The sequence below is a fragment of the Rosa chinensis genome, chromosome 4, assembly GCF_002994745.2.
Source record: "Rosa chinensis cultivar Old Blush chromosome 4, RchiOBHm-V2, whole genome shotgun sequence".
Taxonomy (NCBI): domain Eukaryota; kingdom Viridiplantae; phylum Streptophyta; class Magnoliopsida; order Rosales; family Rosaceae; genus Rosa; species Rosa chinensis.
Genome location: NC_037091.1, coordinates 36,429,073 through 36,444,304, shown reverse-complemented (window position 1 = coordinate 36,444,304; position 15,232 = coordinate 36,429,073). Strand labels below are relative to the sequence as shown.

The 15,232-nt window shown below is 37.0% G+C and overlaps 2 protein-coding genes across 3 annotated transcripts; both read right to left on the bottom strand.

Moving 5' to 3' along the window:
* Positions 1-202: 202 nt before the first annotated feature.
* On the bottom strand, positions 203-5,702 carry LOC112200478. 2 transcript variants are annotated; one of them, XM_024341513.2, is made up of 15 exons: positions 5,421-5,702; positions 5,256-5,343; positions 4,980-5,167; positions 4,821-4,907; positions 4,656-4,735; positions 4,480-4,525; positions 3,882-4,339; positions 3,466-3,547; positions 3,201-3,377; positions 3,075-3,128; positions 2,901-2,993; positions 2,739-2,804; positions 2,502-2,548; positions 1,363-2,070; positions 203-683 (listed from the first exon to the last, which is right to left on the bottom strand). In XM_024341513.2, the coding sequence occupies exons 1-15, from the start codon at positions 5,577-5,579 to the stop codon at positions 389-391; spliced, it is 2,628 nt and encodes an 875-aa protein (XP_024197281.1). In that variant the 5' UTR covers positions 5,580-5,702; the 3' UTR covers positions 203-388. The 2 variants fall into 2 exon arrangements, with proteins under 2 accessions (XP_024197281.1, XP_024197283.1); XM_024341515.2 differs by lacking the exons at positions 2,739-2,804; positions 2,901-2,993.
* A 1,015-nt stretch (positions 5,703-6,717) lies between these two features.
* Positions 6,718-13,047, bottom strand: LOC112201153 (protein TIC 22-like, chloroplastic). The gene is made up of 7 exons (XM_024342169.2): positions 12,351-13,047; positions 12,173-12,247; positions 10,280-10,342; positions 7,493-7,552; positions 7,322-7,402; positions 7,213-7,248; positions 6,718-7,014 (listed from the first exon to the last, which is right to left on the bottom strand). Exons 1-7 carry the CDS (start codon positions 12,900-12,902, stop codon positions 6,916-6,918), a joined length of 966 nt encoding a protein of 321 aa, XP_024197937.1. The 5' UTR covers positions 12,903-13,047; the 3' UTR covers positions 6,718-6,915.
* Between the last annotated feature and the right edge of the window lie 2,185 nt (positions 13,048-15,232).

The window sequence follows — 15,232 nt, the reverse complement described above, 5'->3', positions numbered from 1 at the left end:
CAATTTTGATCTTGTCAAGGTATGACACATTTCACTTTCTCAGGTTTTGCAGGTTGGATTTCAGCTGCAATATGTTTTGTTTGTTGGAAGCAGAATTTAATGTGACCTGGACAAACCAATAACCCGAATGTCTAAATGCTACTTCCATCCGAGCGCTCACTTGTGAATGCTTGAAAGCATCAAACTTTCAGTACATGTGATCACCACTAAAAGATACATAAATATGTTATATTAGACATGAGGTACATAATTACATTAACCCGGGTCTTGGAGTACTCAAACTAAACAATTTTTCTTTTTCCTACGAGGGTAACCTGATGCTAAAATTTATCTTCTTCCAACTCCAAGTGCCCGAATTCGACGGACATACAAAATGAATAGCATTTACTTAAGTCAGTGATGCAGAAAGTAGAAAATCCGGTTGTAGTCTCTGCAGCAGTATCCCGCAGAAGGGACACTGTGGACCAGGGATTGCAAATAGAGTCTCTGGCGCCATTTTGAGAGCTCGTCTATGACAACACATGCAAAACCATATGGGAGTGGTAGGACAAACCACCATAGAAACGGCACACCTTGCTAGTTTGTGTCCTTTGCTGCAGAAGGCAACTTCTGGAGATTCGAATGGAACTGATGCTGAACAATAGCTACACTTCTCTGCTGCTATGGAATTACTCAATTGGAGCCTGTTATTTTAAAGAAGGTAAAAGAAACAGTTATGTTGTATAGTGGAAACAGAACGTTTTAGAGCCTATAATCAAATAACAAGGCAAGCAAGGAACATCAGTTATTTAGAGCAGCCAAGCCAAATACAGCAAAAAGAAATGAATGCAACCACAGCATCAAACAACAAGAAAAGAAAATACTCATCGTTCACTTTCAACATTACTATTTAAATCCTCCATTATTAGTCACAGTAATAGAGCATACAAATCAGGATAAGTGTCCAAATAAGCAGGTTTTTCACTCTCTACAGAGCACAATAGCGATCACATTCATTTGGTCCTGCACTCTCAAAAGCACCTGAGGTTTCTTGTATAGGTCTCTTCATTTTCACAGTCTTCCAAGCATTAATTTTACAACCTTTAAGTCACCACAGATAACAAACTTACTATTTCCTGAAATATGTAGATCTTAACAATCAATTTATGGTAGGAACTCTTGCTATTATATGGTCCCACTCCAGGATTGACTTCACTATGCCAAAAAGATAAAAACATAATTTTCTCACAGTAAGTATATAACCTATTAAGTATTCATTTATTTTCTTTAATCTTTTTAATACCAGGACACAACAAAGCATGGACTAAGATCATTAAGATAAAACAAAGCAGGTAAACAGACAAAATATAGAAAACCAAGTACCTCTGCTCATGCTTCCTAACTTCTGCTGCAAGGACCCTTAGTTGATCCTGCACATGATCTTGGTTAAGCTCAACCCACTGCTCCATTTGTGTCAGCCCAACAGGAAACCAATCTCTAGATTGAGAATTTGTGGCTGAAGCAAGCATTCGACTTTTGAAAGAAGAAAATGTAAACCCCACAAGCCTCTCACGGAGTTCTCTTTCACTGTTCAAAAGCAGATTGATCCACAAAGTCAGTTGCTCTTCTTCAGCACTATCCACTCCTTCCATGTTCAGCAGTTTGTTGTTTATCTCATCAGCCTTCATCTCCAATAGTATCACGCGTCTACAGATTATATTGAGAAGGTGTAGTTGGCGAGAAGTGACTTTTGAAAAATTTCGGGAGGCATACAACAGAACATTTTCAGCAGAAGAGTTCAACTCAGATCCCAGAGAGGAAACAGAGAGCCACTTAATCACTACGCGGTCTACATACTCTGGTTTAGATCGCCTAAATGCCAATAATGCTGTAGCAATATCCCAAACAACAAGAGGCTTATCCTGAGTTTCAAACTGCTTTAAAGACCATATAATATTGGTTTCCCAATCAACCAATTCCTTCTCAGAAGAGCCAGGAATAGCTTCAGTATCACGATCCAGGAAATTGTTTGACAAAACATGAACTTGCTGGCCCCCGATCCAGAAAAACTCTACAATGGCCTTTTGAGTCCTGAGCATAATCCCCAGAATGAAAATAATCAAGAACAAAAGATGACACACAACATTAACTTCTCATGTATACTCCTGTTCTTGTTGTTTAATATCACTTGGTACAGTTGAAGTTGAATTTCCATTCTTTTCTATGCCTTTGGCTCAGAGTTAATTATTCTCTACATGCAAAGTAGAAGAAGTCACACAACATTGTCTCTTTTTCTTTGCTTAATTTTATTTTTCTATGGAAACTACAGGTTTCTATACTTATATATTTTGAATCTTAAACCCCCACTACCAATTAAATGTAGCTGCATTACTTTTTCCTGCCCCTTCATTCCATCTTTAGGATTTCCATCCATATAATAGTCCACATGTTTAAGCACTCTCAAAGATTCAAGTATCAAGCATCATCTAAAAAACTATATTTAATAATAAAAACTATCTTACCTTGCCTCATACATTGGATTTAATTGATCAACATCAGTATTACGAACCTGCAATATTCAATTATAGATAGTTTGTTACTTTACAAAGTATGCAAGAACTATGTCTGTATCAAGTAATAGAGTAACTACAAGTGTTAATGGACATAAAATAATTTGAAGAGGATTATAACTACCAGCAAAAGTAATGAGTATGAGATAGATTAGAAACAAAATGAGTATGAGAATCAGAATATCAGACCCACGCAATTGCAACATTTCCAGGGGATACTGCCACACCAAAGCAAGAAACAAATCCATCTGGAAGCTGCAACAAAATTGTACAATTTTGTTACACTAGAACGAAAGCATTATGGTGCAACATTAGAAGTAAATAGAGGAGATGTATAGGGAAAGAACGTACATCAGTCGAGCTTCTCAGACCAGGAGTATTTGAAGGAATAGGTACTTCACACAGGGAACTTCCATTTAGAATCCAACCACGTACAAAATTATCCTAGTATTATTTTAAGAGTGATGACCAATTGGATGATGCAGATAAAAATGCAATAACCTGAAAGTTCAAGCACTTACATACCTGGCTGCTGCTGTACAAAATTTTCCCATCAAAAGCCCAAGCTAAACCTGTAACCTGGATATTGATAGACATATAAATAGCCAGTGATATGCAATATAAAATTTTAGCCAATGAAAATTGACTTACAATCTGGGAATGCCCATCATGTGGACTAATTTTATGAAATTTTTGGCCAGAGATGTTGCATATCCACACTTCACAAAAGCCAGAACCTTTGCCAACTGCCAAGTGCATTGTCTGTGGACACTGAGCAGGCACAGTAACTGAAAGCGCTGAAACTGGAACCATATCAACAGTTCCAACCTACTTCAGAAATAAGAGCAATTTACATAATGATTAATTAAAAAACACGGAAAGTAATATACATCCAAAAAAAAAAAAAAGAACTTACCTCCTTTAACAAGGAAAAGGAAGTGGTATTAGGTTCCGATGACTTTAGCAATTGTTCATAATATGCCAGCCAGATCTTCAAACTGAAAAGGTAATGGAAAACAACATGAATACCAGAAAACAAATAAATTATAATAAAAAAAGCAGGAGAAATATAATCCCAAAGAGAAAAAACAAAATTCTATTGTCCGTAGACATCAGATATCAGATTATTCAGTGGCATTACTGTGTTCAAAACAATAAAAAATAATGATAATAAAAATAACATAAATGACAAACAGGTAAAATTCAAATTGCATAACTCTCAACACCATCCGAAGGAGTTTGCTTCTGTACAACAAAAACTCTTAGACATCAAAATTTTAAATAAGAGCTAGAAAAGGGTCATTATTATGATTACAGGGGGACCTAACTGACCTTCCATTATAACTTGCTGTAGCCAATAGAAATTGAGGATTTGACGAATCAGAATCAAGCAAAGCCCAACTAACTGCTGTGATCCATGAATTGTGCGCCTGAATGATTTGAATGAGCATCAGCGTAGTTGGATCCCGGCTTTGGTCAACAGAATAACACTCTGGTACAGAAACTCTCCATACAGAAACTTGACCCGACTTCCCTCCTACTGCAAGTAAAGACAGGGATGAACCATGTTGAGGACTTGAACTGATTTTGGCACGTGATTGCAGTATCGGTGACCAAGCAACTACAAGCGATGATAGCATTGCACTACGAGTAGCATATTGATCCACAGTTATTTGAGGGAGGGTAGAGTTTTCTTGTATCTTCTTGACAGATTTTACTTTAGATTTTGACGATGGAACAATCTGATTTGAACTCCTTTCTTCCATCTGGTTGGAGTCACTGTCAAGCTCCTGAAATTCCCAACAGATGACTGAGAAATGAAGTTTCAAAGAGACTGTAGTGACAATGTACATGGTCACATCAAGGTAGCAACCACATGAAGTGATAATAAGTTTGCATGGGAGGATGTGTATATAATATGGCAACATACCGTATGCACTTCTTGTCCATAGCGTTTGGAATAAGGGTTACTAGAGCTGGCAAAAACATCAGCTATCAGCCTCGAGTATTAAAATACCCTCATTCTAGCAGAGTTCAAGCAATGCCAAGAAAGCAATAACTTTAAGAAGATATTTCGAGCAGATGTGTAAAAAAGAAGATATTTACCTTTTGCCAGATATGTTTGCTTTTCGTCTCTTACCCTCCTTTGTAGGGACAGATTGTCCACCCTGCTCTATTTCACGGTTCTATTACGAGTAAAGTAGTCAGAAAGACTGTCAGTGAATGACATAAGCCAAGCTGAACAGTTAATTCCTAGATGAGATTACTTACATCACACCGTACCAAAGAACAATCTGGTACCTCCCCGAAACTAATGCTCGCAAGATAATCATAAAGCTTGGCTGATAAATCCGCAACCTAAACATAACAACTCATAGTTAAAAGGCATGCTGCATTTTAACATCATAATCCAATTCAAAAGGTACACACCTCTATCCATTCGGCACAGAAATCACAATACGGAGGGCGGTAAAGCTTGACAAGTCCTTGGGTTGTGCAGACAGCCAGCAAGCAGCCAGCATTCGGAGCAAGCCCAACCGGAGACCACGAAATTGATCGAACACAGGGTTCATGGTCCCTTGAGATAATCGTAGGCAGCAAGCAATCAGAGAACAAATCTACCACATAAACCTCCCGATTACAAATGCGGTTGAGAAACTAAAATGGAAATTCATATAAAATTCGAAACTGAACTATTGATTATACCTCGTCTATCTATCACACCAATTGGAAAGGGAGGTCCGTTTTGGATAGTGATGAGACCTCTTGGTCCGAAAGGCAGTGTCGCCGGATTCTGAGAAACGAAAACCGGTAAGCGTAAGAAAGCAAAATTGAAGTGAATGAGAGTAGAGAGTAGAGAGAGTGGAGTACCAGAATAGTGACGAGGTGGCCGGAGGCGACGGCGATGAGGTTCTCGTCGGACCAGGCAATGGCGTTGGGGTAGGAGGGAGCACCGACGAGGACGGCGGCCTGGAAGCGTGAAATTGAATTTTCGGTTTGGAGTTGGGAATTGGAGGGAAAGAAAGACATGGCGGTGGAATCCTCTTGGATTCGAGCTGCCTTCCTTCTCCTAGCTCACAGTTTGGCAGAACCCTAGTTCGAATCTCCTCGGGAACCGAGGTTTTTAGGTTTCACCATTTACAAATAAATAAATAAAATACGTGTTTGACACACGTACCATACAAATATACAATCGCATAGTACGTTTTTTTTTTTTTTTTTTTTTTAGTATTGAGGATAAATCATTAAATCCTTCCTTCAAACTCGTGAACCGACCCTTCAATTCGTACAATACGTCAGTCAAGACTCATAGAATCTGTGGGAATTCGACCAATTAAGGTCTTATTTTTTATAACTCATTCCACGATCATCCTACTAACCAAACTCCACTAGTGTCAAAAGAGTCGGCCTTTTTGGATTGATGAGAGTCGAACTTAGTTGGCCTAATGTTGATGTGTTGTCCATAAGGAACTAGCTATAGTGTTCTGTTTCTTTTCCTTAAGACAAGTTATATGAAAAACATGCTGCGTCAACATGACATTGTACACAGCGGTCCAGATCGATTCGTCTGGTGCTTTGCTTTGATCGAAGGCACCATGGAGTACACGCACGTATTCCGAACTCTAAACTTCATCTAAAGTCCTAGTATTTATTGTGATCTCAGAGGATGATTTGGTTCAAAGTTCAAACTATGTGAAATATTTTCTTTCCTGCTGGATCAGACTGATGAAATGTATGTGTCCTAGGAGCATCTATACAGTTGTAATTATCTCTTAAATGAATTGCCATGTAATTCTGACTCTGCTTGCCATGTAATTAACTTTCTCAGCAAGATTTAGGCCCCGCTGCACTCAAATGCCTGATCCACCAAAGAAGCTTGAAAACCAAGCCAAACACAAACAGGATTCCACATACCCACAAGCAAATCAGCAAGCTCGCGAAAAATAAATAAAATAAGGGAATGAAATTTACACTCTCCATTTACAATCCACACTCCATGTTTTCTTTTTGAGTAACATAAATTGTCTTTTTGTAGTGTGTACTGTAAAAATGTGATGTTAAGATACTAAAAAAAGAAACATGGAGTGTGAATTGTAGAATAAGTCTGAATTTCACTCCCCTATAATAAACAACCGACAAAAAGATAAAATCATCTTGCAATGAGGAATCCTGGAGAATCAACCTATTTCAAATTACTTGAAAGCCAAGCAGGCAAGTACACAAATGGCAAGTACTTACAGCTACAAGCTTGGAACTCAAATCCCTACTATAATAAGTCTTTTGCACGTTAGCTACCAGCTAATGCCAATAATATAAACTGTAGTTTGTATTGGAATGATGTTCATGCCAATGAGGACAATGCCTGCTATTTTGCAGCATCTGCCTGTTGCTTGGTGGGATCAGTAGAGATATCAAATCCAGGAGGGATAAAAACAACGTCATCCCAGACCGATGTAGAACCCTCCTGCAACATGTCATTGTACTTTTAGCATAGACAAGTTACAACTGTACTGGGTAATTTTACCAGATGATAGTAGAAAGCAAATGAAAATATAAGAGTATCTACAAAATATGCAAAACCAAAGTTTCTTCGATCCCTGTGCTCCATCTACTGGTCAATTATTCATTAACAATAATAGGGTTTAGGGAACAATGTGCGCACCTTCATCCCCTTTATTACATCCTCGAGAACAGCAACCTACAAATATGAAATTAAAATAGGTAAAAACAGAAAGATGGGTTCTGCATTTCCACTAGGTTGAAATCCATACCTGAATGTCCCCTGGTCTAAGTAAAGGATTTAATTGATTCTGCTCACGAGAAGCTCTTGATAGCGAGTTTTCTAAATCCTCCTAAAACAGATATCCAAGGATAAGAAAACTGTATTTAATGCCAAGACAAGCTAGAATAATGCAGAACACCATGGTATTATTTTAACCAACCTTCCTGAAAAATACTGGACGATAGCTCTTGCTTTGGCTTCTTAGAATCAAGCTCCTCGACTAACAAATGTTTGAACAGAAAGTTAGCACCAGAAATCGTGCAAGAATTTTAAGAAGAGGGCATATATCAAAAAATAAAAATAAAAAATAAGTCGGGCAAGATTCCAATAGCTCAGGCTGATAAGAGGCAGAAACAGATCATGGCAAAGCGAGCAGCTATACAAAAAGAAAAATAGTAAAATACCACCATAATTTGGGTCCAAACAAGCTTTGCCCAGCCAGTCCCAGTAAGAAATTTTACAGACCACAACTGATCAGCTTACAAACTTATGAAATGAAAAGTTTAAAGAAAGCATGCTGATGTGTTTGCACAAAAAATCAAACAATGGTGGCATTATTAAACACAGTCCCTGTTTAAGGATGGGCTAATCTCAAATTTTGAGTGCATCAAGCAATAACTTCTGTTTCCCTCCAAGAAAAAAAATAAACAGATAACGCAACCTGTTAATATCTTTCCTCGAGGAACAGATCAAACCAGGAAATTAAAGCCACAATTAATTTGGTATACACGATGCATTCACTGCTGGTGTTAAACTTTATCACAGAGAATTGCATGCTATGAAATTTAATATGCACTAAGATACAAATCTGCAGTTAAAATATATCTGCAGAATTCGACACTCGGGACATGATATTCAAGAGGTACCATGATCAGTTATTTCTAATAAGGCAAAACTCAGTTTACCACCATGTAGTGTGTGCCCAGATCGCTTTTCCACCATAAGCTTGTGAAAGTATACCTTTAACTACCTTGTGGTTCATCCATTACTCATTTCATAGGACCAATATATTAGCATGGAATGCTCCAGAATAAAATCCCCAATATTGTAAAAAGCTTTAAGACCATAAAATCAGTCTAATGATGCTTTCCTAATAGTTTGAAGACAAATAAGAGCATAAGAGTACCACAAACACGCGCCAAACTGTAAATAACTGAATTCTAACTGCAACATACTGTACCATCAAATTAATGCTAGTCTACATGTTCATTGTGGACAATTATATGCCTCATTGACACAAATTCTGCTAGTGAGGTCCACAGACAAAATTCATAGAACTAGTGCCTATATTCACTTTTCTTTTTCTTAAACTTCATGAATCAATAAGAATCTACTGTATTTGCTTCGCATTTTCCACTTATTTTCTTCAATTGAAAACAACCAATTTCTCAACAAATTAAAAACCAAATTCTTAATGATCCAAATACAGTCTCTTGAATTCAGACAATAAAAAGAACAAATGAAAAGGACTTTTTTTTTACTGAAAATAAACATTCTTACAAATAAAATCTCACTTCACTTTCTCTCCAAGACCTAAAGCACAGAACATAATACTCTAAATTCAGCCCTTCGGATATGAAAATGAATAAGCAGATATGCCTTTCATCATGTTTCTAAGTTCAAACCATTCTGTTCTTTTCTCAATATTCAAAACCCATCCACACAAGAATTATTTAGTTAGTCGTTATAGGAATCAGAAATTTATTGAAAAAGAAAGAAATCCATTTAACTTGCAGAGCATTAACTGAAGAAGCCACCAAAACCAAAGACAACAAACAAACCATAATTCTAACAAACTTTGCTCTAAATTGAATTATAGTGAAAAATACTAATCCCTAAACTCTGAAGTATCTGAAGCCAATAAAGAACACAGAATTGAACCCTCTCTCTCTCCCACAAATAATCCAGCTCCTAGTCCCTCATATGCTAAAACTTGTTCTATTTCTTTAAATGCAAACAATCCTAAGATAGCCCTAATTTCATATCTTCTCAACACCATTTTTGCAAGGGGGAAATTTGTGCATTCACACAACAAAGCCACAAAGGTAGCTAGATTGTCTCAACTTCTACATAGCCATGCAAACTAGGGTTACATGCACATGGCTGGGATTCCAATATTGTGATGGTTCAAGCCAAAGCCATGGAAAGCTGCTTCCAATCATATCTGTAGAAGCTAAAAGAAACTAAACTTCTACTGTTGTGGTATGTTTACAACAGAACATGATTAGCCTCCTACTACTATTTGCATTTATAGAAGAAATTTAAAAAAAAATAAAAAATTGATGATCCCTCAACTACATGTGGTTGGGTTCAGCGGTTGAGCCAAAACACATTGGTCAATTATATGGGGTGGTGTGGAGATCTTGAGGTCAAATCAGGACTGAATGGATTCCTTCTCTAATATTATGATAGATTGACAGCTTAAGTTTCTACGAAGAATAGTTCAATACAGTAGTAGAACACGAATATAGATCACCTTAGGGACCAAACATAATAATACCCACACACTCCAGAGAAAGGGGCCACTGTATACGGCCACCCAAAAGATGGGTTCCATGAGAGGGGGAGTACTGAGCACTAGTCAAAATATTGGTTGAGCCAAGAGTTTGACGGCTCTGTTAGTAACCACTGGGCCTCTCCATCTAAATACCGTGATAACATTTGTCAAATTATCGCCATCACCAAAACTGTTAATGTAATTTCATTTAACATCTTATTGTAGAATATCTCAGAACTTGTGAAATTTTTTTCAGGACAAATACCAACATATAATATTATTTTGTATTTGTGAGCCACTATCTCACAATGCTGTGTGGAAGTGTGTTGGATTTTATATCTAAACCCTTTAATCTCTAAAGTATCCAGGGATGATATTTTAGCATCCAGTGTGCAATACAAAACCATGAAGTATATGACAAGTTCAATTGAGAAAAGCTAAGAGGAGAACCTGGAAAACTGGCACCCCAAAAAAGCCATTATCAGAAGATCCACCCTTCTCCTTCTCCTTCTCCTACAGAAAAGAAACTCCAGAGTCAAAAATCATTATCTTATATGAACTGCATGTTGCAAGCTATGAATACATCAAACATCATTCACAGTCCACAATTACTATTAAAACAAGCAGAAGAGCACGATAGAGACAGAGAAGCTTACTAAAAAGGCAAGTTTGTAGTCTGAATTACTGGATACCTTCTCAAGACCAAATTACACATTTACACCCTACTTATGGCCTGATCTAATGGGGAATTAAATACAGCAAGAAGTACTCGGTTTTTAATACCTGCATTTTGAATAGGATGAGATGCCTAATTTAAGATGTGTTGATGTGGGGTGATTATTAGTCATTTAACTCAATGGCTGATTACTAGGGATTGTCCTAAAATGGTCTGATTGAGACCAGATGTTCTGCTTATCCCCGAATTGGTGTGCTATGGTTCAAAAGGAGGGAGATGATGTGGATCGTGTTCCATTTCATTGTTCTGTTGCCTAAAAGCTGTGGTCAAATTTCTTAAGTGAAGTGGATGGTTTGGAATTGTCCAGACTGTTGCTTTTCTCAGTTGAGTTTAAGTCTTAGGATATTGATGGGGTGAGAGGAGCAACGGTAATGCGGAGTTGCAGACTCTAGGTTGTTATATGGATACAAGAAACAAAAGTATCTTTCAGGAATATTTAGGGGTAGGGGCTGGAGGAATTGTTGAATAGGGTTCTCTTTTGGTCATCCTTTTTCCATATGTTTCAGCACCTACTGGAGGTATTAGTCTGTATTCCATTTTGTTGCACAAAAAGCATAGGTTAGCTAGATCATTGGTTTTTAAGTGCAGTTCTTTTGTTCTGTTTATTATGATTTGTTTCAATTGAGTGGCCTAATGTCCACTTTCTTATTTTGTGATTAATTAAAGGTTTTTTTTTTTTTTTTTAACAAAAAGAAGGAAAAGAATGGAAAAATATCTCTGGCTATTATGCTATATTTGTAGAAACCTGAGCAGCCAATCACAGTTGGCCATGGGTGGGAAAGGTCCATGACATTATACACTGTAAGGAAGGCTTCACACTCCCAACGTGGTCTGAACACCATTAAATCTTCTCGCTCGGATCTCATCTCAGACCTATTTGCAGCAAATTGATGGTTGTTGATATTTAATCAGCAGCTTAAAGGGCAGTGTCGTTGACATAGGGTGATTATTAGTCATTTAGCTTATTGGCTGAGTATTGGGAAAATCTTGTTGAATTAAGGTCTCATTGGACTGGTTTAAGGTCTGATTTGTATCTTTATTCGAGCCTAATATTCATATATCTGTCTTGTATGTATAACACAAATCCTATCACCTAATTACAATCTTTCTTCTCACAGGATCAGAAAAAAAGTCATTAACCTAACATATGACAGCTTCTCTAGGTTTTGATGGTATGCAGATTGTACCTATCAGCATTACGAGACCACTGCCGATTGTCTGCCAGCATCTTCTCCTAAACTGGTCTTACAATATTTTACAGAAACCTTACGCTATCCTTAGGTGTGAAAAGCTTTGATCCTAAGTACACATGACAATCAACAATGAACTAATTGCAGTGAGACACTACTTTACATAAATACATTCGGATTGAAATTAACACTTTAAGGAACCCTGGTCTACACCATATCAAGTAAATTTACAAAATTAGTATGCAACTACTATGTTATAACGATAAAGAATGTATGCAGTTATGTTTTTCTTCTTCTTTGTTTCTGGATGAATTTGTTGCAGCTATTTTTCACAAGCAAAACTTTGCTTTCTGTGATAATTAAAAAAAATAAAAAATAAAACTCAGAAATGAAAAACCACAAGACGTCAAGACAAACCTTAAGCGCATTCTTGACTTGAGAAGACTCAGGAATCAACCTGAAGGCCACCCCATCAACCTTGAGCTGGAAAACCTACAAGAACAACACCTCATTAAACTCCATTATTCACCAAACCAACATTTAAAGCCAGCAATTGAATTAAACAAAATACCATCAAATTGTTTCACACTCCCACCTTATTCAAAGCCACAGCCACAACTTTGGACCCGCTTCGCATTCCGGGGTCCATAACTCTAATATGCTCAAGCAGTGACTCCGCGTCCTCCTTCTTGAAACAAAACAACCCAAGACTCTTCCCGCTCGAAGCACCCGAAACCAACACGAATTCCTCAGCCGCATTGCTCAGAGCATAAACCGGCACGCCGGCCAGCCGCTCCTCGATGGCCTCGGTCGACATGGCAGCTCCGGGCCCATCGCCACTAGAATTCGGGAACTGGGTTTTGTTGTTTACAGCAATTCGAGCCCAAACTGGGTTCTGCTTGGAGGAATCAAAGCCCGAAAACCCGGCATGGAATGCGTTTTTGGCTTGGTTTTGGAGGTTGGAGAGGGATGATTGGAGGTGGGTTTGGAGAGAAGAAGGGTTGGGGTTGAAGAGAGGGAGATGAGAGAGGTGGTGGAGGAAACCAGAGCAGTGGGTTTGGAGGGAGGTGAAGGCTTGTTGGAGGTTGAGTTGAGGTGGGGGTGGCGGTGAGGGAGCATTTGGGTTATTGGGGTTGCCCAAGTTCATTTTTTTCTGCAGATGATTTCTGGGCAGAACTCAGAAGTGAAGAAATCAAAGAGCGGATGATGATGATGAGTGAGAGAGGGAAATGACGAGGGTTTTGTTTTGCTTTTGCTTTTGCTTTTGCTTTTCTCTCTGGAAAAGACCGAGGGTTGATTCTAACTGGGGTTTTGGGTTTTACGTTTTTCATAAATTAAGTACATTGGGCCAAGTAGTGAACTTAGAAATTGGGCTTGTATGTCTATCTAGAATACATTGGGCTTTGGTGCCCCATTTGATCTGCAGCCCTAAATCAATTGTTGCCTGAGTGAAGAAGGAATTGGTTTCCATTTTTTGATAACAAAGAATTGGTTTCTTGTTATTTGTTAATTAGGAGTTTGTGTGGCCTTAAAATGAGCGTCTCTGTTGGCTTATTATATTCTTTTTTCATTTTTCTTTGCCAAGGCCCAAGGGTCTTGTCTGTTGGATCATTATCTTCTTCCTGTCGGGTTATTATCTTCTTCTTTATTTTTCTTTGCCAAAGGTCATGGTCTTAGACAAGATTTTAAGTTTCTCCGAAACTATCGAAATTTCCGTAAATTTAAAGTACCGAAATGAAATTTATATGCTATATCATTTTTGTCAGGAGTTTCCCGAAATTTTCTGAAATTTTCCGTATATTTCTGCGAAATTCTTAATTTCCCAAATATCTACAGACAAAAAATATATTAAAAAAATTCACACCGAAATTTTGTTTGAAATTTCTCTAAAATTTCTATGAAATTCGTTTGTCACTGACAAAATATGCAATTTTAATTTTTTTTTTTTTTTTTCAATCAAGTTAAAATTGGATACAACAAAACCCTCTTTGCTTTATCTACTACCAAAGTTCTACCTCGCAAAGTACTTACGGAATTAGATCAAGCTCACAAGATGGAAGCACATATGGCCTTTTTGATCATTTTTTGTCCCAAATGCCGTATGCTTCATTCAATGAACCACCATATTGGGTAATTCCACAATATCCGATATATGGATTGCATGTGGGAAGAGATTAACACACATACATTACCAATGTGATAAAGTATCAAAATCATTTCCAAAATTCATGTACTTGGGAGCAGTATTGTATGATACTAAATGGGAGCAGTTCAACCACATGAATCGAACCACATCGTAGTAGTTCTTATTACTAATACTTTATATTGCTTTTGTTGTACTTGTTCATTTTCATTCACGGGGTTTTGGTATTACGTCCCTCCAGTTGTATTTTTATAATTATTAGTGAAAAAAGCGTGATGGTCAAGCCTCCCACTGGGTTCCAACCATAAAGAAATAAAAGTAAATCACATTCACATTGTCAATATATAGAACATTTATAATTACATATAGATAAAAACACTAGTTTAGCAACTTACTACAATTTAGTTAATTACTCGTCTATATTAAATATAACAATTCTATTATTTATGTATAATTTTAGAGAGGTTATATTGTAAGTAGGTTTATTATAGGTTAGTTTAGTTTATATAAAAGTTTCATTCAAAAATATCATTTTATAAATGCAACTAATGTGATTCCTTTATTTTTAATTGAAATTTCCACCGAAATAGAAACTTTCTCCGAAATTTCCTTAAATTTGAAGTACCGAAATCTAAACCGAAATTAGAAACCTTGGTCTTAGAGCAACTCCAACAGTTTCCTTATAATTTCTGTATTATAGGGAAGCAAAAGTCAAAGCTTTAGCCTCTTTTTCTTCTCCAACTCCAACAGATTCCCTATTTTACAACAATCTTTAAAATCTCTATATTCTTCCTTAAAATTTTAGAGTTTGTTGTAAATATAGGGAATTTGGTTTTCTTTTTCCTCACTTTCCCTAAAATAGGGATAGTTATAGGAAATCTGTTGGAGCAAAAGAGGCTTATTTTTCCCTAAAGTAGAGAAAAATCAAAATATAGGGAATCTGTTAGAGTTTCTCTTAGTCTCTTAGACGTTCAAATCGTAATTGATGCTCCTTTTTTTTTTTTTTTTTGACAGATTTCTCTCCCTCTCTACTGGAATGAACTTTCTTGTGCTTCAATTTTATCATCCTCTGTTTTTCAAAATGGGTAGGATATGAATTTACAACCACTTTTGACTATTGAACAACAATTAAAAACATAAAGTAAGAAGAACAAAGAAAAATAATGGCAAGAGTGAGATAAAATCAAGAAGGAAACAATTGAAAATAAGCTCGGCTATGACCATGATTTTAGAGGAAGATGATGAAGGGTTGAAAAGGCCTGGATTTGAAGAAGACGAAGGAGCGGTACTTGGTCGTGAAATGAGCGAGGATTGAAAAAATAAAATAAGAGTAT

What these genes read in the sequence shown, in the direction of transcription:
- LOC112200478 (XM_024341513.2), bottom strand. Translation starts at nt 5,579, where the DNA reads ATGTCTTTCTTTCCCTCCAATTCCCAACTCCAAACCGAAAATTCAATT. An exon ending in TGGTGTGATAGATAGACGAG is followed by an intron (nt 5,168 to 5,255) that starts GTATAATCAATA and finishes TTTATGTGGTAG; the next exon opens with ATTTGTTCTCTGATTGCTTG. An exon ending in GCAAACATATCTGGCAAAAG is followed by an intron (nt 4,526 to 4,655) that starts GTAAATATCTTC and finishes TGTTTTTGCCAG; the next exon opens with CTCTAGTAACCCTTATTCCA.
- LOC112201153 (XM_024342169.2), bottom strand. Translation starts at nt 12,902, where the DNA reads ATGAACTTGGGCAACCCCAATAACCCAAATGCTCCCTCACCGCCACCC. An exon ending in TTGGGGTGCCAGTTTTCCAG is followed by an intron (nt 7,553 to 10,279) that starts GTTCTCCTCTTA and finishes AACATTTGTTAG; the next exon opens with TCGAGGAGCTTGATTCTAAG. An exon ending in TTAGACCAGGGGACATTCAG is followed by an intron (nt 7,249 to 7,321) that starts GTATGGATTTCA and finishes TCATATTTGTAG; the next exon opens with GTTGCTGTTCTCGAGGATGT.